The 24,809-nt window shown below is 36.1% G+C and overlaps 1 protein-coding gene across 4 annotated transcripts; it reads right to left on the reverse strand.

The window, feature by feature from the left end:
- Window positions 1–498: 498 nt before the first annotated feature.
- On the reverse strand, window positions 499–17,513 carry LOC138311046 (malignant fibrous histiocytoma-amplified sequence 1 homolog). 4 transcript variants are annotated; one of them, XM_069252474.1, is made up of 6 exons: window positions 17,459–17,513; window positions 16,656–16,739; window positions 11,875–15,013; window positions 11,374–11,469; window positions 8,124–8,405; window positions 499–7,698 (listed from the first exon to the last, which is right to left on the reverse strand). In XM_069252474.1, exons 3-6 carry the CDS (start codon window positions 15,002–15,004, stop codon window positions 7,688–7,690), a joined length of 3,519 nt encoding a protein of 1,172 aa, XP_069108575.1. In that variant the 5' UTR covers window positions 15,005–15,013; window positions 16,656–16,739; window positions 17,459–17,513; the 3' UTR covers window positions 499–7,687. The 4 variants fall into 4 exon arrangements, with proteins under 4 accessions (XP_069108575.1, XP_069108574.1, XP_069108576.1 ...); XM_069252473.1 differs by having other exon boundaries at window positions 17,415–17,512; XM_069252475.1 differs by lacking the exon at window positions 499–7,698 and adding an exon at window positions 10,858–10,905 and having other exon boundaries at window positions 8,292–8,405; window positions 17,415–17,512.
- Window positions 17,514–24,809: the final 7,296 nt, after the last annotated feature.

The raw sequence follows: 24,809 nt of genomic DNA on the forward strand, positions 1-24,809 counted from the left end.
CATCATTTGGATTATGATATACTCTAATGTGGTTCATAATTAGTTCAACAGTGTAAAACTAATTAAACATAACGGATTTAATTAAAAGTACTGTTTGTAATACTGCAATATAACTTCGCTCACCAAAACGTTTCAATGTGATGCTCTCCCTGATAGTGCAGATCTCTCATCAAAAATGAAGTTCCTCTTTTAAATCATGTCAGGACAAGAGTTTAAAAGAAGAGAATTGCACTAACTTCATACCCTTGGCTGGCAAAGTTGATAGCATTATGTAATGTCAGTAAATTATAGCAATCCTTTGGTGAAAATCACTTCTATCCCCAATTAACATTTCATTCAGAGCATCCATGGGACAGTACTAGTATCTTACAATAGTTACTTCCCTTTGTAGAGTAACTTCCCTTTGTATCAATCTGTCTTTCAAATTGATAAGAGCAGAATGTGAATAAAAGAAATCTAGTATATACATGCATATATCAAATAAAAAATTCATTAGCATTAAATTCATTCAATATTTATTATAATATCTAGTGTATGTAATTCATTTTAATTTTGTCTATTAAATAGACCAACATTCATGGACAATTTTCCTTGATCAATTACTGTACTTTGTACAGCTTATTGTGACATTTACAAAAAAAAAAAGAAAAAAAAAAAAGAAAAAGAAAAAAATAAAAAAAAAAAAGATGTACTCAGACTCAGACAAAACTTTAGTTGAGTGTACAGATATACATATATAGCATGATTTACGGGGCAGATTTACAAGACCATTCACGATTTTAAGCATTTATACAAGAGGCCCATGGGCCTTAACGGTCATCTGACTATTAGTACAATACAACATAATCGTTTAAAGATTTTAGCCTATTTGACCACTGTGACCTTGATTGAAGGTCAAGGTAATTCATTTGAACAAACTTGGTAGTCCTTCATCCCAGCATGCTACATGCCCAATATCAGTACCCTGGGCCTTCTGGTTCTTAAGAAGAATTCATTTAAAGATTTTAGCCTATTTGACCCCTGTGACCTTGAATGAAGATCAAGGTCATTCATTTGGACAAACTTGGTAGCCCTTCATCCCAGCATGCCACAGGTCTAATATCAGGTCTCTAGGCCTCATAGTTATTCACAAGAATTTGTTTAAATGATTTTAGCCTATTTGACCCCTGTGACCTTGAATGAAGGTCAAGGTCATTTATTTGAACTAACTTGGTAGCCCTTCATCCCAGCATCCTACAGGCCAAATATCAGTACCCTGGGCCTTCTGGTTCTTGAGAAGAAGTCGTTTAAAGATTTTAGCCTATTTGACCCCCGTGACCTTGAATGAAGGTTAAGGTCATTCATTTGAACAAACTTGGTAGCCCTTCATCCCAGCATGCCACAGGCCTAATATCAGTACCCTGGGCCTTCTGGTTCTTGAGAAGAAGTCGTTTAAAGATTTTAGCCTATTTGACCCTCGTGACCTTGAATGAAGGTCAAGGTCATTTATTTGAACAAACTTGGTAGCCCTTCATCCCAGCATCCTACAGGGCAAATATCAGTACCCTGGGCCTTCTGGTTCTTGAGAAGAAGTTGTTTAAAGATTTTAGCCTTTTTGACCCTCGTGACCTTGAATGAAGGTCAAGGTCATTTATTTGAACAAACTTGGTAGCCCTTCATCCCAGCATGCCACAGGCCTAATATCAGGTCTTTAGGCCTCTTAGTTATTCACAAGCAGTTGTTTAAAGGATTTTAGCCTATTTGACTTCTGTGACCTTGAATGAAGGTCAAGGTCATTTATTCGAACAAACTTGGTAGCCCTTCATCCAAGCATGTCACAGTCCCAATATCAGTACCCTGGGCCTTCTGGTTCTTGAGAAGAAGTCGTTTAAAGATTTTAGCCTATTTGACCCTCGTGACCTTGAATGAAGGTCAAGGTCATTTATTTGAACAAACTTGGTAGCCCTACATCCCAGCATCCTACAGGGCAAATATCAGTACCCTGGGCCTTCTGGTTCTTGAGAAGAAGTTGTTTAAAGATTTTAGCCTTTTCGACCCTCGTGAACTTGAATGAAGGTCAAGGTCATTTATTTGAACAAACTTGGTAGCCCTTCATCCCAGCATGCCACAGGCCTAATATCAGGTCTCTAGGCCTCTTAGTTATTCACAAGAAGTTATTTAAAGGATTTTAGCCTATTTGACCAGTGTGACCTTGAATGAAGGTCAAGGTCATTTATTTGAACAAACTTGGTAGCCCTTCATCCCAGCATCCTACAGGGCAAATATCAGTACCCTGGGCCTTCTGGTTCTTGAGAAGAAGTTGTTAAAAGATTTTAGCCTTTTTGACCCTCGTGACCTTGATTGAAGGTCAAGGTCATTCATTTGAACAAACTTGGTAGCCCTTCATCCAAGCATGTCACAGGCCCAATATCAGTACCCTGGGCCTTCTGGTTCTTGAAAAGAAGTTGTTTAAAGATTTTAGCCTATTTGACCCTCGATACCTTGAATGAAGGTCAAGGTCATTTATTTGAACAAACTTAGTAGCCCTTCATCCCAGCATGCCACAGGCCTAATATCAGGTCTCTAGGCCTTTTAGTTATTCACAAGAAGTTATTTAAAGGATTTTAGCCTATTTGACCCCTGTGACCTTGAATGAAGGTCAAGGTCATTTCTTTGAACAAACTTGGTAGCCCTTCATCCCAGCATTCTACAGGGCAAATATCAGTACCCTGGGCCTTCTGGTTCTTGAGAAGAAGTTGTTTAAAGATTTTAGCCTATTTGACCCTCGTGACCTTGAATGAAGGTCAAGGTCATTTATTTGAACAAACTTGGTAGCCCTTCATCCCAGCATGCCACAGGCCTAATATCAGGTCTCTAGGCCTCTTAGTTATTCACAAGAAGTTGTTTAAAGGATTTTAGCCTATTTGACCCTCGTGACCTTGAATGAAGGTCAAGGTCATTTATTCGAACAAACTTGGTAGCCCTTCATCCCAGCATCCTACAGGGCAAATATCAGTACCCTGGGCCTTCTGGTTCTTGAGAAGAAGTTGTTTAAAATTTTTAGCCTTTTTGACCCCTGTGACCTTGAATGAAGGTCAAGGTCATTCATTTGAACAAACTTGGTAGCCCTCCATCCCAGCAACATACACGCCAAATATGAGTACCCTGGGCCTTCTGGTTCTTGAGAAGAAGTCGTTTGAATAAAAAGTTTACGCACGGCGCACGGCGCACGGCGCACGACGACGGACGGTGCATGATGACAATAGGTCATCCTGACCCTTCGGGTCAGATGACCTAAAAAGTTAGTGGCACAAGGTTATGTTTCTGAAACTGCAAAATATACATATCAATTGGCAATGTATTCGGGCAATTTTCATGTATATTTTTCTACCTATGATGAGTAGTCAATTTATCTAGAATATAAATAGTATATGCTAAAAGCTACTTTTTTTTACATGACATTCACATAATTTGGATATTTATTAATACAGAATGTACATGCATAACATCTCCTTGGTTCATAATCTACAAAACTGCATTGATTGTATTTAAATTTTGAAAATTCTCTTTAATACCTTTAAATATAGAATATTGATTCTTTTCAATAATGATACTTTGAAGTTTCATGCTTTAAATAGTTTTGAGTACAGCTTAATTACAACTTAGTGACTAGTAAGTAGCTTCTGAGTATTTTCTTGTGATTTAGACTCTTGTTAAAGTACATGACAATTCTTCTAGTGCAAGCAAACAAGTATCATGTAAATTCAATTGAATATCTGAATGATATATGTAATATTTTGCATCTTTATACACCCAATATCTTAGAAATATATAATAATGAATGAATTCTATATTTAAAGCCATTTCTATTAACATCAATAAAAGATAGTTAAATCCAAGAAATACCACATCCTTTGTAAACTTTTTGTGTCCTCAATGGAGCAGGATACTGGATATACAAGATACAGTAAAACACGATTACAACAAATTCATGGTTATAACGTAGTAATTGTCATTCCCCTTCAAGGTTCCTATATGATGTTGATTTGTAACACGTGTATAACAAACTTTGCTTATAACGAAGTGATTCCGTTGGCCCCAGAAGTTCATTATAACTGTGTTTTACTATAAATGTACATACATTATACATTTAAAGCATTACATATATATGAGTATCAAATATGATCATCTTGTCAGAATTAAAACTCACGATATCAATTATTCTACAACACACTGGATCACAGATTTAAAGTTTGTTTTTTTCCTCCAATGATACATTTACCTGGTAAAGTGTGGCACCATTGGGATTTATCTTTCATTTTTTTTTTTTTTTAACTGTTCACGATGTGGAATTTTTTTTTAACTTTCCGCTTCTTCAAAAAAATTTATTATGTGTAAAAATTTCAACTTGTAAACACCAGCAGAAATATTAACAAGAGATCCCAGAGGGATCTTGGCGCCCACCAAAGAATGATTTATGTCTGACAATGGAAAGAGGATCTTTTCCCTGCTTTTCAAACTTTTTCAAACACACTACATATAAAATTTGAGACAGATCGCTATAGTACTTTCTAAGAAAAAGTGGTAACAAACTTCAACAATGAAATCTAAGATGGCGGACGGTTGGCCATCTTTTTTACCGATCAGTCCCAAAAAGCATTATGGAGCAGTCCTTAAAGGTACTATGCACAACTACGGTACAAGGGGAAACTATGCTTGGAATTTGAGAAAGATCCCTTCAGTACTTTCTGAGAAATAGCGATAACAAACTTTAACTATCAAAATCCAAGATGGCCGCCTGTCGGCCATTTTGTTCACCGATCGGTCCCAAAATGCAACATACACAACTAGGGCCCTAGGGAACCTATATATGAAATTTGAGAAAGATCTCTTCAGTACTTTTTGAGAAATAGCGGTAACAAACTTAAACTATCAAAATCCAAGATGGCCGCCTGTCGGCCATCTTGTTGACTGATCGGTCCCAAAATGCAATATGCACAACTAGGGTCCTAGGTGAACCTACATATGAAATTTGAGAAAGATCCCTTCAGTTCTTTTTGAGAAATAGCGGTAACAAACTTTTAACTATCAAAATCCAAGATGGCCGCCTGTCGGCCATCTTGTTGACTGATCGGTCCCAAAATGCAATATGCACAACTAGGGTCCTGGGGGAACCTGTATATGAAATTTGAGAAAGATCCCTTCAGCACTTTTTGAGAAATAGCGGTAACAACCTTTAACTATCAAAATCCAAGATGGCCGCCTGTCGGCCATCTTGTTGACCGATTGGTCCCGAAATGCCATATGCACAACTAGGGTCCTAGGGGAACCTACATATGAAATTTGAGAAAGATCCCTTCAGCACTTTTTGAGAAATAGCGGTAACAAACTTTAACTATCAAAATCCAAGATGGCCACCTGTCGGCCATCTTGTTGACCGATCGGTCGCAAAATGCAATATGCACAACTAGGGTCCTAGGGGAACCTACATATGAAATTTGAGAAAGATCCCTTCAGTACTTTCTGAGAAATAGCGGTAACAAGAATTGTTAACGGACGGACGGACGGACGACGGACCACGGACGAAAGGCGATTTGAATAGCCCACCATCTGATGATGGTGGGCTAAAAAGTCAGTTTAAAGTATCTTGGAATGATGAGAATGGAAACTACATATTGTTTATGAAGTATGGACAATATTGAAGGTATATAGACAATAAAATATTCATCATGTATACCTTGTATTTACCAGTTTATCATAGTCAACAACAGCTACAGGCACACACAGATAAACAAAATCACAACATTGAACAAGTCATCAAACGCCTGATGACCAATACAGTTGATAATTTGTTAATCACTATTGTATTACAAAATGTAACAGCTTACTAACAACAAAGTGATAACTTACTTAATGTTTTATAATTCTATAAATTAATGTAATACCTGCAGATCACACTTGTAAGAGTATATCTTCAGTAAAATTAACTACTTTCGTACATACATACATGTTAAAAAAAACGTCACAGTTTTCAATTATGTGTACCTCTACTTTAAACTTATGAAATGCTGAATGCAACTCGATTTGTGCTCCTAGATAGAAGAGGCTTCCAGAGCCAGAAGAGCAACTAATCGGGTGATCAGAGTTATATTCTATATAAATAAGAAAAAGGCAAATCGAGTTGTAATCTGGCAAAGAACACAAGGGGAATAACTCTTCAATGTCTGGTATTCACACAGATACAAAAATGAAACAAAATTCTAATTGCGTAACCCCACCAGAGAATTTTATATGCTGACCATCATGGTACAAACATAAAATTTTACATGTATTGTAAACATTTTATGAAAATTGCTATGCTACTCATAAATAATATCAAAATTTAACTAAAATTGCACCAAGGGGAAATACAAATCTTGAATACATTCCATACAAAAACATTTGATGTAAAAAGAAAAATTTACACTGTATGTACACTATACACCATGGATAATTTCTTTGAAGTGGCGAAAAATGTTGAAAGTTTCATCTATTGTTGGGTTATAATGATGTCAGTTGTAGGTTTTTAAGGGGGAAAACATTTGGTTCCATATTAAATTAGCTTGTTAGAATATATATGTTGAACATTCTAATGTTTTCACAAATTTGGTACTGTAATCTAACTGTATCTATAGATATGGAGCTATCCTTTATTTTATTTTTTTATGAAATCAAAATCTGTTTGACTTAAAATTTAAACATGCTAATTTCATCCAAACGAATTTGAAAAAATCAGAAAAAAATCAATACCTGATATTTATATTAATATTAAACATAAAAACTTAAGTATGAATTTCTGTATCTACTTTATACAAAGAGAAAATGTAAACATCTTAAGTATGAATTTCTCTATTTGCTATAATACAAATCTTCCATGTGAATTGAGGTAAGATCTAAGTAGTTTTACTGTAAGTGAAGATATGAAATCATAATTTTTCAAACTCACAGAAAATTCTACATCATGGGACCCACATGTTTGCACTACATTGAACACGTTTCTGATCTCTCATATCGCCCTGACACATATATACTATACTACAGATTGGTACAAGTCACAATTAAAGTGTATCACACAAGTATAAATACTTTAATACAAAAAGGTTTCAGCACTTTAAAGAATATAGTTGCCAAAGAACTTTTAATCAAAACACAGAAACAATTTATAAATAGTTGTAAACCAAGAAGTGTCAGTCTAAACAATACTTTCTATCAAATGTATAAATTATTGGGTGTTTTTCTATTAAAGATTACATCAATGTTAACATATTGTAATTGTACAGATTTGTGTTTAACATTAAATGATTAACAACATTAATTAGCTTTATGATCCTGTTGAAAAATTAATTAAACTATCACTTCTATTCATTTGAAAACAGATAACATATCTCCATTATGATACATAAGTCATTTTTGTATTTCGGTACATGAATTTTCAATCCTGATGATTTCAGTTCAAACAGCTATTTTTCTAGAATTCATCATCATTATTATAAACAAACAAGTTTTTCCCTGCTGATCGTCTCTGTCATAATTGAATACCAGTATTGCATATCCTCAGTCATTTAGAAGAAAATATTTTCTAAGCAGCCAGAATCTTTCGGAACATTGACACAGTAGAATTTGGATGAAACTGATGCAGACTGCTGGAGTATGAGGTAGCATTGTCCAGTTAGGTATCAACTGTAACACACAAATATAAACATATTGTATTGTTATTTTTTAGTCTGTTAACAAGAGCATTGACTTCTGAAACAGCACTTGTTTAACTAGAAAAAATTGGCATAAATATTAAATGAAAAATTCTTGAAAATCCATGAACGCTTAAGCGAAAGTACTGTCTGTGCAATAATTATCCCATTCATATAGGGCATAGTAACACAGAATTTTTTTAGGATGCAATTAATTAAATATTTAAAATACTTTTCTTTTGTATTTAATTTTCATTCTTTTTTTTCATTTTAAAGTAAAATAAGAAACTTAATATTTTTAGGATGCAATCAATAATTTGAAATACTTTCCTTCTGTATTCAATTTTTTTTTTCATTTTTAAAGTAAAATAAGAAACTCAAACTTTACAACCATAGTAACAAATGTGAATTACGTACCTTGTATATGGAACTTCTCCTCCAGATCATCCACTAAGTCTTGCCTACCAGCCGTCTGTAAGGCCGCGAGAAGATCTGCGAGGACATCCTCCTCTGTTGTGTTGTGTCTACGGTCCCGCCAGCGTACCAGCGCTGTGGTTATCTGTTTTACCGTCTGGTACGGATTATCAAGCTGAATCTGTTCTATCTCTGGCTGGGTGAGTCCCAGTGCCAAAGCCATCAGGGACCATTCTGCTCCACAACGAGCTGCGATATAGCTCAATCCTAAGTTAGATAGTAGCCCTGAAGTTATAAACACAAACATTTTTTCTATATGAAATCTTAATTTTAAATACTATTGAATGCTAAAATCATAAACACAACTTGCTTAAGAGTTTAAATGTTTTCTCTTCCGACTGAAAACTTACGTTAAACTCTGCATTTAATTATTGTATGGGATTAAACTAGATGAGTCTTGTACTCATGCTTTTCTTTAAGGATTCATTAACAATCAAAAACTTACTAAATATAAATATACTTATTTTGCCATATTCAAATTTTAGCGATAAAAATTTTTTTAACATGATACCACATTGATGATACAAAGAAAACATAATAAGCACAGTCATAGTTTACTATTTTTAGCAGATTATCTTTGATGCAAGAAGTGCTAAAATAAGATTCCAGGTAAAAATATGTACGTACAAAGAATCTCTTAATTTTGATAACTTATGTTCTGGGTGTAAAATCATTTTAAATGGTGATCATGAAAAGCCCCATTGTTTTCTAAAAGTTTAATACTCTTATTATTATGATTATTCTTATCATTCCTCTAAAGTTCTGTTTTTGTGAATGCCCTCTCCGTCAAATGGTAAGACATAGGATAACAGGAATTAAGCGTATTTGTAAGTATCACACGTGCACGTACCCCATTCTTGAATTTTAAGGATTAGACTCATACTTTTTGAAAAAAAGAGTGAAGTATATTTTAGCATCCCTAAGTTTCACAGCCCCTGAATTCCACACCATGAAACGAATCCTGCAACAATTAGGTGTGTTGTCAGAGATGATAAGGAATGGCCTTTAGCTATCTTAAAGTTTGGTTAGGATTGCAGTTATAGTTTTTGAGAAACAGAGCTCAATGCAAAACTTTAAAGTGAATAGTCGGGCAAAGAAAACCCGTCTAAATGCGTTCATTGGCCTTCCAAAAGTTCTCACATATTAATACGACGGTCAAGTTCTCCTTACATTTCCCAGTTCTGACCATTGAAATATAAAGAAAAGTTGAAAGCATTGAAAGCAAGGCTGCGTGGAAATGTAACCACGGACATAGTCAGCCGAGAGGACGTTTTAGAATTCCTATACTTTAAATTAATTTCTACTTACACAGACAGATTTTGACGAGAAAGTTTATTTTTCTATTCCATAAGAAATTATACTGGATACATTCACACCATTTTTACCGACTTTAGTCATCCTTGACCGACTGTTCACTTTAAAGTAAAGTCTGATAAAAGTTTAGCATCCCTAAGTTTCAAAGCCTCTGTATCCTACGGCCTGAAATAAACCCTGCAATAACTAGGTGTGTTGAGGTGATTATAATGTAATCATATAAACTTCCAGTTGATCGTAGTACAAAATCACTGTTTTTGGTGAAAAATCACGAAAAAATCTACTTGTCAAGTTTTACATAGTATAGAGGCTTGATATTGTGCATGAAGTATGATTCTAAAAAAGGTAGTTGAATATCAAGTTTGAAAAAAATGAACAACCTTGACCGTCATTAAAAGTCAAAGTTCTTGTGACTGTAGCTACAATGTATGAAAATAATCCAGTAAAAATTCAGCTCATTCGGACAGCCGTAGCTCATTAATAAAGAAGCCAATTTTGTACATTTTTCTTAATTGTATGCAGAATGGTAAATGGAGAATTTTTGTTATTGAATATTTTTTTCTCTATAATGATAACTTCTGGTAGTTTTTGGGGTCAATTAATGCAAACAACCTATTTTTTTGGTGAAATATGCCAATTGTTTTCGCTAGAGTCGAAGTTACGTATTCTCAGTTAATCATACTTAGGTAATTGTTAAATAGCTTTGAAAAATAAAAGCCTTTGACCTTTATCCAAGGTCATAAAGTTTTAATAGTTGTAGAAAAATAAAATCAATAAAATTGTTAGCCATTATACATAATTTTCACACATATGTTAATTCAATACCAGTTACCTCTCTTTGTGCCATGTAACTCCTTGATATTGTGCATGAAGTATGATTCTAAAAAAGGTAGTTGAATATCAGATTTGGAAAAAATGAACGACCTTGACCTTCATCAAAAGTCAGAGTTCTTGTGACTGTAGCTATGATCCAGTAAAAATTCAACTCATTCGTACAGCCGTAGCTCATTAACCAAGAAGCCAATTTTGTACATTTTTCTTAATTGTATGCAGAATGGTAAATGGAGAATTTTTGTTATTGAATGTTTTTTTCTCTATAATGACAACTTCTGGTAATTTTTGGGGTCAATTAATGCAAACAACCTATTTTTTTGGTGAAATATGCCAATTTTTTCCCGCTAGAGTCAAAGTTATGTATTCTCAGTTAATCATACTTAGGTAATTGTTTATTAGTTTTGAAAAATAAAAGCCTTTGACCTTTATCCAAGGTCATAAAGTTTTAATAGTTGTAGAAAAATAAAATCAATAAAATTGTAAGCCATTTACATAATTTTCACACATATGTTAATTCAATACCAGTTACCTCTCTTTGTGCCATGTAACTTCTCATTCAGTTAGTTTGTTCTGTTACCTAAAATTTAAATACCGGCTCGTATGTGAAAAGCTATCACATTGTCCTAGACAATTTCTAGTTTCTGTATGAGTTGCTTCCTCTTCACCAATTTAATGTTGAGAATGCATTAAAAGTCAAGTGTAAGATATCAAGCATTTCATTGACTGTGATTGTAAACAAAAAATAGAACTGAACTGTCTCCAGAGTGGGCAACTAATACCCCCTGCTGCACAAATTTAGTGATAACTACATTTATACAGGGCATTGCAGAACCCTGGATAGTTTACATGACTCTCTTGGTTCTGTGTACCATATTTTATCAAAATCTCTCAAGTAGTTTAGGAAAGGGGTCGTCGGATAAAGTTGTGTCTACAGACAGAGAGACGGATAACGTGATTTGAGTATGCCCCCTGCCCTTAACTTCGTTGCCGGGGGGAGGGGGTATAATAAAATTGGTCTGTTCTGGCCCTTTATTCCCAGACTTACTCTGAATGTAGCTGCCGCCCCCATCCACACTATCATATGTAGACAGTAGAAACTCCTTCACCACCTTGATGTGTTCCGCGATGTCATCTTGGAAATCTGATAAAATAAATAACAACCTCATTAAATCCTATTATTTGAATATTTCCAATAGTTCGAACAACGTTATTGTATAAAGATTATATATACAGCTTATACCATGGTATGGCACATATCTAATTGTCTAAAATTTTATGCATTATTTGAATTGGTTTCAATGCAAGTGTATGTAATAGTTAAATGGATGAGCTTGTAACATATGTAGGTTGGACAGTGAATATTTGCCTACTTGTCACATCCTTGATAAGAATTTCAGCAATCTTAAGGTTTATTCTATCAACTAAGAATATTACATAATACTGTAGAAGAACTGGCTATACAATTTTCTTTTTTTTATTTTTTTTTCCACTTTTTTTTTTTTTTTGCATAATTTAAACAAAAAAGGATTACAGTTAGTGTACTCACCTGTATCAAGTGGGAAAAGGAAACAGGCAGGAATTGGTACATCTTTGGCCTTCTTACAGGATGTAAACTGATAGTGGCCACGGGGGCAGGTCGTCTGCAGCACCTCGCCGGGATAGAGGAACGGATCATCGTCACCGATCACCAGACAGTGAGAGCACAGAAGCCATTGTTCGTACCGAGTAAACGGCCATTCCTGTAGGAGCGTGATCATGTCTTCGTAGGTTTTCAACATCATTAACCAGAGTTCCTGTAGGTCACTCCCGCGTACCGAAACCGTCACGTCCATACGGTTACCAGAAGATGTCTCAACCATCTGCCTGGTGACCAGTAACTTTGTACGGTTACGAGTGGCCAACACACCGTTCTTCCAGTCATATCGCGTGCTAATATGAGCCTGAAGACGGGCTGAGAACTTTTCAAATAAATTTGGAGGAAGCCTCTTCTTGAACTGGAGACGGTAGCTTAACTGAATAATGTCAGATGGAATACCTAATGGCCACTGTGTAGAGAGATTAGGCGGTGTTTCACTCTCGAGGAACCATGGGAAGCGGAGTATTCTGCTTGATGCAAATGTCATCGGAGCTCCAGGAAGTTTTGGGACCTCGTAACACAGGTCAAATTTCAGCATAAGATCGATGAACATGTCACGTGCGTCTGTGGTCAGTTGAAAGTGTAACAAGCAGTAGTGCAACAACTCAACCGTCATCAGACCTTGTTCCAGAAAATCAACTTTCATCTCTTCAAATTTGTGAAGACTGATGTTTGCGAGACGTCCATACGTGTCATTGAATTGAACGACCTTTTCAAAGTCATGGCGGAATATGGCCCTCAACATCTCGACTAGAGTTTCAGGTCGGTGGAAGATGATACTGCTAAGTCGTGGGTTGTCATGGTACCACACAATTTCACCGGTAGAGTGGAGGTATCGCAGAACCATATCCAAACTAGATTCTGCAGAACCTTCTAATGAGATCATCGACTGATTCATGGTGTCCATAATATCCTTGAAGATGTTCAGCGCCTGCTGTCTGTGTAAGATTTTCTGTGTTTTCTTCTGAATAGCAAGCAGATATTTGTACCAAGACTTTGGCAGAGGTTTCTCATCCGTCTCTTTGAGCTTCTGCTGAAGGGATGCTCTCAGGTTATCAACACCATCTAAGTTATCTGCACAACTGACCACATCAACCCTGCTGGCTAAGGTCACACGCATATTTAACACACGCTGTAGCCCACTGACCTTGTCCCGCTTCCTCTGAGCATCGATATCTTCAAACTTGGTGTTGCTTTCCTTACCTGTGAGGTTAATAAGCTCAGTCTTGGCCTTCTCTAGAGAAAATTTTAGATCTTCAACCTTTGCTCTTTCATCAGCATTCATCTTCTGTACGATGTGATCTATCCGTTCCTTGACCTCATCATCGGAGCAGAGATCAGCGTGAGTACCTATTACAATGATGTGTGCCCCTGGAGCTCGGTCAGCAATGGCGTCAATCCAGTCGCCGACCATAGCATCGTACATATCCTCAGCGTACTTTGATAAGTCAAACACTACCAAGTGCAGCGCCTCTGGGGTAAGAAACATGTGGTGGGCTGCAGAATAAATATGGTGACCTCCAAAGTCCAGTATCTGAACTCGCAGGCTTGGCTCAGGTTCCCACAGATGTCGCTCCAAAACCCATGTTCTTTCATGATCTGCTGTCAGCTTAGAATGACCTAGCATCAATGCATTCCTCAGACTTGTCTTACCAGCCTTCGCCGCTCCAATCAGAATCATCTTCCGACGATGTTTTGCTTCACTGATCCTCATCTCCTTTAGGAAACGGAAAAGGGAGGCAACTCCTTGGCTGCAGATCTCCTGTGGTGGTTTCGTGAGATAATTGTCATAAACACTTAATCGCCCTGTTTTTTCCAACAAAGTTAATTTGTCCAGTAACATTGGAAGTTCCTTCAATTGATTGTGTTCTAATCCTAACTCTTGTAACTTCAAAAGTCTGCAAATTGTATCTGGTAAGCTTGTAAGCTCATTGTATGCTACCGACAATTGCACTAGACTGAAACATCTCCCGATCTCCTTCGGCAAACTTGTTAATTTATTTCCTTGCAAGTCAATATGCATAATGTTTTTCAAATTTGCTATTGCTGGAGGTATTTCATATAAATAATTGTCACTCAGTTCTAAGGTTTGTAAGCACTCTAGATCAAACAGAGCATCTGGCAGTCTAAGCAATGCATTTCTTCGCATTATAAACTTTTCCAGTTTTTTCAGACCGGCCACTTCTTTTGGTAATTCAGTGAAGTAGTTTCCACTTAAATTCAGCACTTTTAGTTCCGAGAGCATTAGGATCTGTTCAGGAATCACAGAATTGAGTTTCATTGCTCCGGACAAATCTAGCTCTTGTAGACGAACACACTGCGTGATGTTTTCCGATACATTTTTTAAAAAGTTTCCTTTTAATTTAAGATATTGTAAATTGGTCAATGAGCCTACGTTGTCAGGTATGGTGTGGATTTGGTGCCAGCTCAGATCAAGCTGTCGCAATTCTGGTAAATCACAGGCAGCGCTAGGCAACTCGGTCAGTCCACCATCGCGAGGATACCACTTTCTAGAAATATTGACATTCTCCAAACTTTTACATTTGGAGAGCTCATCTGGCACCGATGATAGCATGTTCCCGCTAAGGTTCAAGATCTTCAAGTTCTTTAACTGGCCAACATCAGAGGACAATTCTGTCAGTTCATTGTCACTTAAATTCAGCTCTGTCAGATTTTCCAACTTGAAAACAGATGGAGATATGCGGTTGAAATAATTGAAACTAAGATTCAAAGTTTTCAAATCCTTACAATTTCCAAAAGCTGAAGGAAGTTTAAAAAGGTAGTTTCCCACTGCTTCAAAAACCTTCATCTTGATAAGCGATCCAAGTGAGGTGCCACCTACAGGGAACGACTGTAGCCTGAGGAAGGGGAGACAAACCTCATCCAAATCTAGGCTGTAGATACTACGGGGAACCCAGCCTTTGTATTTGCCCTCAGGGACCACCAGGCTCTGTTTGTCCTTCAAGTCCCGCTGTAGGTACTGTTTAAGGGCTTCAGACACCTGGCTCTGCCCCGTCGAGGTCGCCATGATGTCCACCATTCGGTCACTCTGTAACAGGAAAGACATCTTCATGTAACATACAAAAGGTCACTCTGCAACATGAAAGACATCTACATAACATACAAATTACTGAAAAATTGTGTTATACATGGGGTCAAACTTGCTATAAAGGACACCTTAGTATCATCATCAACCCCATTTGGTGCAATTTACTATATAATTGACCTCTGTATAAAGGACACCTGTCTATAATGGACAGACTCATCAACCCCATTTGGTACTATTTACTACATAATTGACCTCTGTAAATAGACTGACTGTCTATAAAGGACATTTTTGCTTTGTTCCTTTGGTGTCCTTTGTAGCACAGTTCTGTTGTACTTAATCAGGTATGGGAAAACATTGAAGGATCAACCTCTATTTTGACTGTGTATGCATATTATTTATGTGTATTGTGAGGTGTCTGCTATATATCTTCAAAAGAAAATTATTACATAACTGGTTCATCCAGCCATGTCATACAGCCAGGTCATCAGTATTGTAAAAGACGCATGTGTAATATAACACATGTGGCATATCAAATTATTGAACTTGTTTGATAAATTTTTAGGGCTGTAACGAGTATCCGAGTACTCGAGTATTCACGAATTATTGAGAAAGATCGGATACGAGTATTCGTTACTCGTGATATTTGTGGATCGCGATCTTTCAAAAACAAAAAATGATACCTTCTTTAATGCTGTCATAGCTCAAAAATGTGAAGGAATGTACACTAAAATCTGAATATCATCGATGTTTTCACTTTGAAGTAGACCGGAAGTACACAAGAGCTGCGTGAAGTAAAGCTAGCAACATGTTATTTTCGTATCCACGCTTCGATGCAGTGTTGTGAATTCTTCATAAAATAATAATGATAAAACATAATTATTGAATTCTAGAGATGTAAAAGATGATAATTGATTTCGTTTTCATTACGGGTCGGAAATATGTAAAAATACGAATATATTACATTAGGCTACTGAGTATGTAGATGTGAACCCCATGTCAAAAACGAAAGGTAGGCTAATTATGAGTCAAAATCATAAATCACTTGATTAAAAATAAAAACTATAGGCCTAGAACCAAATTAAATTGTAACTGCTCTTACAGATTTAAACATTTTTTTCTTAATCTCAATGTTTATTCTGTATTTGATCAAAATAAAAGTAACAGTGAAAATATTTTCATATGGTTATTTATGCCTTACCATGATGATTTCATGCCGTAATTGATGTGCAGTAGTATTTTTGAGATGACGTCATTTCAAAATTCAAATAATTTGATTTTTTTTTTAGTTACAGTGATTGAATCCTGCTGTACTTCACCTGTAACTCTATTGCTTAGTTATAAGGAATGTAAAATTGCTAAAAATGGTTTTATTATCAATCAAACATTTATCAATATATAAGAGCATTATTGATTTATCAATAAAAACAGTTTCGACTTCAATTGAATCTTTTGCTTGTATCTAACTGGTGATTCGTGGTCCGATCTGTGAATCGTCAACCTCGAATCGTGGATCGGATCGGATCGCCACATGTTAGACAATCCACAGCCCTATAAATTTTCATATCACATAGCCACTCATGTAGGATCATCTATTTATCAATTCAAATTAAAGAATTGAAAACAAAAGATAACGACGACTGACCTTATTTAGTTACACATTCACCAATGATCACTCTGTCCGTAGAGTGGACAAAGCGGACATCACAGTCAAGTCATAGCTCTTCACCTGTAACATCCAAAAACAATTAATGTCAGCCAAGATCTTATTATATATATATGCATTTATAACATATTTTGTTTCCACTATTTTGCTCTATACTTTATAAAAGTAGACAGTATGTAGTTAGATTAAGGATTACCGTGATAAAAACCAACTGATCTTGGGAGTCATGATAAGTCTGCTACCAGTTACATCATAAATGAACTTTATCTACAAGTACTCCATGCTGTCAGATTTGGCTATTAAGAGTATATAGTCAAATCAAGCTATATGGCCATATTTAGCGTGCTACCGGACCTGTTTTAAGGAAGTCAGTTTACTGTAACGTGGTTTTTTGTTAACTCTAGGTTGACATAGGGGCCTAAAAACAGACTCAAGCTGACATCACCCATGACACAGTGCATGATGATATGAACGATCTAAAATTAGTTCTGCTTCCAACCATCTTGACCATTTTTTTCAGTACGGAGAGAGCATGTAATTAACAGACTAATTTATTAGGACAACTGAGGTAGAATTAGCTGAGTACCTAACAAATGTTTTAAAGTACGATTAGGCCAATCGCGATTCCCAGCTGTCTGGGGTTAACATTTTAGAAGTTTGTGTTTCCTTCTTAAAATATAGACATGGGAAAACAACACCATTGCATCAAATAAACGCTATAGCTCATATCAGACATACTTGTTGGAGATATTTTGCATGTAAAAGATGATGTCACAGCTTACTAAGGCCAAGGATGATGCTTGCAGTCACCTTTCGCCCGCTGAAAAACAAATATGGCGTAGCAGCTATTTCCGGTTAACATACATTTCCGTTTTAATAATGTGGTGGGAGTTCATTTATTTTTAATTCTAACAAAACAAAAGTCAGATTGTTTTTGTTGTTGTTGAGGTATTTCTAAAATAATTTTACATTAATAAATGATAAAAATACAGATTGATTTAACATAAATGACAAACATATTTGCATTTCTACATAATGACGCCTCCCTAACCCTAACCATGGCCGTTTTCAATTATACGGTTTGACTGGTTGGACCTTAGTGGTCGTTTATTAATTAAAGACGGACCTGGGGCTTTTACATTGTTTTCAGACGAGCCTAAGCAAAGCCCTCACAGGCCTGTATCAAAAACTGCAGGTCCGTCAAAATTTATACTTGAAATAATGACTTTAACCAATGGTCAAACCGGTTGTTCCGAATAAACGAAAACGACCCTAGCTAGTACGCGTGTTAAAGGGACTAAATCGTTAAAAAAAAACATGTAATAAAAGATAGCTTCCCAAAAAGCTAGGTGTGCTACGCGGAAGCTTAACCCTTTGATTGGACAGAATATGGAAATTAAACAATGATATGATGATATTGTTTAGCAATTTTAATTGTTCTGTTGAAAGCCATTTTATAATTTGAGCTCGTGTTAGTGCAAGGTAGCCGAATCCCAGTTAAAACGGCCCCACTGTTAAAACGGCCCCAGTCAGAACGGCCCCACTGCAATAACGGCCCCAGTCAGAACGGCCCCGTTACAAAAAATGTTTAAAAAAAGGAACACATGTTTATTTCAGCTTATATTCAGCGTTGATTTTGTTTATTTTATTTATAAGAATTTATATATTGTCTTGTACATTATAATGATAGAAAAATACGAAACACGGCACCAAGGACGTATATGAGACATATAAATCCTTGACGGCACTAATTTGTAACTAATCATTTCATTATACATGTAGAATTTATGCCTAGATATTCTACAATGCTTGTTACAGTGAAATTGTTTAATATCTTTGATAGGTTTTCTTGCTGTGTTTTGTTCTTTCTTTTGTACAACGTATTTTTTTCAAATTGGAAACTATTTATTCTAACAACACTACATTGTAAATTATACACCTCTGTAAAACATTTCTTTGGCAGAATAAATGTTAAATTATGGATACTTTTGTTTCTGATATTTTTGAACATTTAGAAGACAAATGTATATAATCAACACACTGAACATATTGAAAAAAATTGCAATAATTAAAGATTTGAATATATTTATTACTTTAACTGCATTCTCAATATTTTCCGTTTGTCAAAATATCAAAAACTCCTACAAAACAAGTACAAGTAATTTCCCAGTTAAATACTAGCACTTCCCTTTTCAACAATATCTTCGTCTCAACCATACATGAATCGATGAGAAATCAATACTAAAAGTATTTTGAAGACATTTCAAATTGATTTCTTACTTGAATATTAGATCTATCAAACGCTGCTAGAGATCGTGAACGTAAAAAAAAATCATCATTTGAAACATCATTTACTTGTATATGTAGGTATACAGTATTAACCTAACCAACCATCTTTAATAAGATAGACAACAAACATGTTCATTCATTTAAATTTACTTTTAATTAATCTCAATGTGTTCCGTCATAAGCTTTGTCTTATATCTGCCTACATAAAAGTGAGGCCGTTTCGACTGGGGCCGTTTTAACTGGGGCCGTTATTGCAGTGGGGCCGTTTTAACCGTACTCCAAGGTAGCCAGGGCCGTTTTCGATTATGCGGTTTGACTGGTTGAACCTAGTTATTCGTTTATGAATTAAAGACGGACCTGATGATTTTATATTGTTTTCAGATGAGCCTTGACAAAGACCTCACAGGCCTGTATCATAAACTGCAGGTCCGTCAGGATTTATACTTGAAATTATGACTTTTACAAACGGTCGAACCGGTTGTTCCGAATAAACGAAAACGTCCCAGGTCAAGTACAGACGAACAGTTTTAATAATACTTTTGCTTCCAACAAATATAAAAGGGTTGTATGCAGAGATTGCTAAGCTCAGAGGAAAGGCAAAGAAAATATTGAACTTAATTAATCTGAGAAAATCCCATTAGGGGTCATGTCCAGGTGACCTTTGAAAATGGCCAATCAAATTGCTACTTGCAAAATTTTGACAGTGAATTTCAGGGGACGAAATTGTTTGAAAACCCTGTCAGAATTATTTTGGTTTACGTAGCCATCTCGTCCAAAGAACACAACAAAGCTTATTGTGTATGTTTACTGGGACGAAATATCGCTTTCAATTGATGTAGGTGGTGTAGAAAATGGATATGGTATGAATTCCACGTGGTATTAAGCATAATTAACGGACCTATGTAATGTGTATATGTTTGCTTAATAAATTACATGTACACCTGTATACATGTATAATATATACATAATTAACGGACCTGTGTAATATGTATATGATTGTTTAATAAAGTACATGTGCACTTGTATACATGCATAATATATACACAATTAACGGACCTATGTAATATGTATATGTTTGCTTAATAAATTACATGTACACCTGTATACATGTATAATATATACATAATTAACGGACCTGTGTAATATGTATATGATTGCTTAATAAAGTACATGTGCACTTGTATACATGTATAATATATACACAATTAACGGATCCTATGTAATATGTATATGTTTTGCTTAATATTATGTACACCTGTATACATGTATAATATATATATAATTAACGGACCTGTGTAATATGTATATGATTGCTTAATAAAGTACATGTGCACTTGTATACATGTATAATATATACACAATTAACGGATCTATGTAATATGTATATGATTGCTTAATAAAGTACATGTGCACCTGTATACATGTATAATACACACATAATTAACGGACCTATGTAATATGTATATGTTTGCTTAATAAAGTACATGTGCACCTGTATACATGTATAATATATATATGATTAACGGGTGAAAATACCTCTGACTTCTTGTCATAGTTTTACTTGTTAATGTTTGTATCGGCTATTACACTGAATCAGGCCAATATCACCGATAAAATATAAGAGGCCTCTAGATCTTATAGTGGTGTTATAACATTTACATGTATATCCATTAGCCGGATGAGATTTTCAGCGATCCCGATTTTGAACTCAAAGATGCACTTTGTTCTTTCCTATATAAACAGCCAATGCCGACATATACAGTTTCTTGTTGTGTTTGGCGATATTTTAACGGTGATAAACATTGCCAATATTTCAAATAAAATGTTGTAATTTTGAAAACTTTCTAATTTCAGGTATAAGAATGTTTATAGAAGTCAAAAACCCTAAGAAATCTAATGATTTAGTACCTTTAAGGGAATCCTTTTACTGGCTATGATAAACGGACTTGATAGAGAAGAATTGTGTCATGCTCAAATTTGACTATAACTATGCAGATATTATTTAACGGATGTCTTTCACAAATATAAATTATCTTTCAATCTTAGTAAAGATCGATACCTAATCAAGGACGTGACTTAAAAATCCTTGCTTTAACGATATTTTGTCTAATTGCACTGTACTGATATTAACGCAACAGCGTTGTTACGTACATGTATGTACATTTGCTCTTAGTAAAAAGAAAATTAATTATTTGCAAGGGCTTTCTTGTTCATATCAATCTAACTATTACATTGCAAGTACATATGTAATGATTGCTAATGATTTTGAGAAAATGAGGCATTGTACGAAGACCTGTTCTAGAGGATAACGACTTGACCAAATAAAAAAAGATGAAGAGAGCAGAGTTAAAATAGAAAATCAACAAAAGGATGAAGGAGATCTGAGACATTGTTATAAAATTAGGAATTAGCAGAAAGACAAAAGAATGAGATTAAAAGAGAATTAGAAACAAACCGAAACTGAGAGAAAGAGTAAAGTTTTTTCAGGGACGTCGACGTCAGTTGAGCGATAGACCGTTTCCATAATATATGTATACAGTTTTCGGTAGTATACCGTATTCATGGCTTTGCATGCAAACAAGAAAATATCATAAGTGTCCTGACTCTTTTGCCAGACATATTTAAAACGTAGAAGTTTAATAGTGTATTTTGCACGTAAATATTCGCTAGTAATTGAAATTTCTAAACTGTTAACGTCTAATCAAATACATGTTTTGAACAATTGTGTGTTATATTACACTTTCTTTAATATAAATCAAGTCTAGGTAAGTGTTTGGTTGGTTGATGTGTTCAGTTTCAAAATTATCTTTTTATCGAGGTTTGTATTCCATGTGTCTTCCTATAAAGATAGTACATATATATAGTCCCTGGATGCCAAGTTTCATAATTGTAGATCTAGACTGGAGCATATCACATACATGTATAATTATGTATCTGATCTGGATAATACAGGAGCCTGTTATTCCATTTCCAAATTGGATTTGCTTGACAATGTTCTCTTTACATTTGATCAAACATGTTTCTTTTGAATATTTATTTTGGGGGTCGATAATAGATCAAAGGGGCCGATAATACAGTATCATAGAAGGTCTATATAAGAACCTGTTTCTAAAAAAATAGTACGTACTATGATTTATCAATAAATATATCGGGACCACACAAATTGATCAGTATAGACATGTTTCCGGTTTGTACAGGGTCCGGTTTAGACAAAATACACTGTAGTTAATTTTCAATTATCGATCACACAATAAAAAAATTATAATTGAATTATCTGTGTGAAAACATTACGAATGTGTCATATCTAAATTCAATATTTTCTAATATGCTGATGTCATTAAATCAACCATATTTTACTAGTAAAATGATAGAAAATCACTTGGTGGACAAACTACGGAATTTTTAATGGTCTCCGTTTTTCGTGATAGCGTTCTTATTACAGGGCTAGGCTATATCATAATTACATGTATGATACATGTAAATTAAGTAAAACACATTTCGCACATCACTCCAAAATCTAGTTCGCTAAGCCCGCCTATATCATTAGACGTCTTTTTCTTTCCTTTTTCTAATATATATATTAGACAAAACAAATGGGTGGGGTATGCCTAAAGTAACATAGACAGTTAAATAGCGGGCTATCAAAAAATTTGAATAACTTTCCACTTTGAAAATTTCTCTCAATATTGCTATGAAAACGAAGACAGGTTTTCTCTGATTTAAGCGTTACTTTTTGGCACAGGCAAGTATTGGTGATTAACCACGTCATTTGTCATTTAAAACCACTGAAACATTATTGATGTCATTTGACACATACCGTTTCTTTAAAAATGCTCCACCGCTTACAAATGGTATTTTTTCACTATTAAAAACAGAAGCAGATGATTTAGTATTTTTCTTCAGTTACAAAAGTTACTTACTTTACACTATTACCACCATTGAAAAGTTTGAGCTTCTAATTTTACTTTAAGTTAAAAATACGAAAAATAGGTCTCCATGAAAGCTGGGTCCACGTCCCGAGACTGGGTGCACTGCTCTCTTGCAGATGTACACCACTTTTGGGGGTGTGATGTGCGTCCGCGTGATATCAGTGTAGCTGAAGGCTTTCACAGTAGCTCCAATTTGAGCCAACCTGTTTGCCGTGGGTTGCATCTCGTATCCGGGGGAAGAAGGTCCTGGTGGTTGAATAGGTTTTGTTCTTTTTTTCTTCCTTTTTTTACTGCTACACACTACTTTGGCTTCAGACTCCGGTTAGACGAGAAGTAATATGGGCCCTGTATTATCAATCGGCTGGTCATGCCGATCCCTTGGTTCGTAGATCTCCAAGAAAGCCGTGGCTTAGGGTCAATCGTGAGTTTAATTTGGATTGTCTTGATTCTGATCGATAGTATACTATCTATGTAACCCTGGCACTTTGACACTGGATATCCATGTCATCATGAGTGTCCCACTGTTGGGCTCCGAGGTGGGTGGGGGCACAGCTAGCGAATAGTATAAACTCTTAAAGATGGCTTCCCAAAACAAACAAAATGAACTACATCCAAAATCTCACCAAAAGGAATCAACCACAAATCAACAAACAAAAAGCGGTACAACGAACACATTCCCACAGTTTCTGGTCATGTCCTCTACACAGAGCGGCAAGACCACTGCAGGTTTATCACCCTTAATATTGCGAAAGGGCATCAAAGGCATTGCCGGCGATGTCAAATCTGTTAAGCCTTTGGGATCGGGTGATCTCCTAATAGAGGTTTTCTGCAAGCAACAAGCGGAGAACCTCTATGGAACCACCATTTTTGCCGGCCTCAGTGTGTGTGTAAAACCACACTCATCATTGAATTACAGCAAGGGGGTAATCAGGTGCCCAGCCTTGCGCAATGACAATGAGGCCGACATACTGTCATACTTCCAAGAGGAGTGCATTCCGGTCACGTATATGAAGAGAATCATGACCAGAAAGAGTGGGAACTTGGTCCCAACACACACTTTTATATTGACGTTCGCAACACCAACGTTACTGCAGAGTGTAACTGTTGGTTACCAGCGTTATGCTGTTACCGTCTACATTCCTAATCCATTGAGGTGCCGTAACTGCCAGAGGTACGGCCATCATGAGAGCAATTGTAGACGGTGGCCGTGAAGTTCACGATGAAAAAGACGAATGTGACATTGTCAACCGTCACTGCGTCAATTGCGGGGGTGACCATGCTGCGTCTGCTCGCAACTGTCCTGCCTGGACTCGGGAGAGGGAGATATTACGGGTCAAATATACCCGAGGTGTCTCTTTCCCCGAGGCTAGGAGGATAGTCGAGTGTTCAGACCTGAATGTGGCAACCTATGCTCAGATAACCCGCGCAAAGACGCCTGTTGACAGTGTCACCGTCAAACATGCGTCGGCCCAGGCCTTGGTTGACAAGCCTAACTGGGACAATGATGTCCCAGATATGGCTGATGCTAAGGCCTGCAAAGTTATCATGGGGACCCGAACAGGTTCAAGTCGGGTCCATCTAAGCCACAACACAAACCACAACAAAAACCACCTGCTGGGCCACCTGGAGCTAACACGCCAATCCCACCGGCGTCTCCAGGACTTACACAACACCAAATTCAAACACCGAACATCAGAAAAAAGTTACCGCCGCTCGTCATAGATATGCTATATCTTCACCGTCTATTGACGTTAAAAACTCCCTGATAAAGCCAAGCGTCCAGCAAATACACCACCGCAGGAGCAACGCCAGACCAAAACCACCATTGTAAAGCTGGCTAGGCTCCCTGCACTAAACAAAAAACCCAGTAAGGGATCAGATGACCCTATCCTTGGACGGAACATCTATGATGTTC

This window comes from Argopecten irradians, chromosome 16, assembly GCF_041381155.1.
Source record: "Argopecten irradians isolate NY chromosome 16, Ai_NY, whole genome shotgun sequence".
Classification (NCBI taxonomy): domain Eukaryota; kingdom Metazoa; phylum Mollusca; class Bivalvia; order Pectinida; family Pectinidae; genus Argopecten; species Argopecten irradians.

Excerpts from the sequence above, each read along its gene's own strand:
- LOC138311046 (XM_069252474.1), bottom strand. The coding sequence starts at position 15,004 with ATGGTGGACATCATGGCGACCTCGACGGGGCAGAGCCAGGTGTCTGAA. Across the intron at positions 11,470-11,874 it reads CCTTTTCCCACTTGATACAG|ATTTCCAAGATGACATCGCG; the intron begins GTGAGTACACTA and ends TTATTTTATCAG. Across the intron at positions 8,406-11,373 it reads GGGCGGCAGCTACATTCAGA|GGCTACTATCTAACTTAGGA; the intron begins GTAAGTCTGGGA and ends TTATAACTTCAG.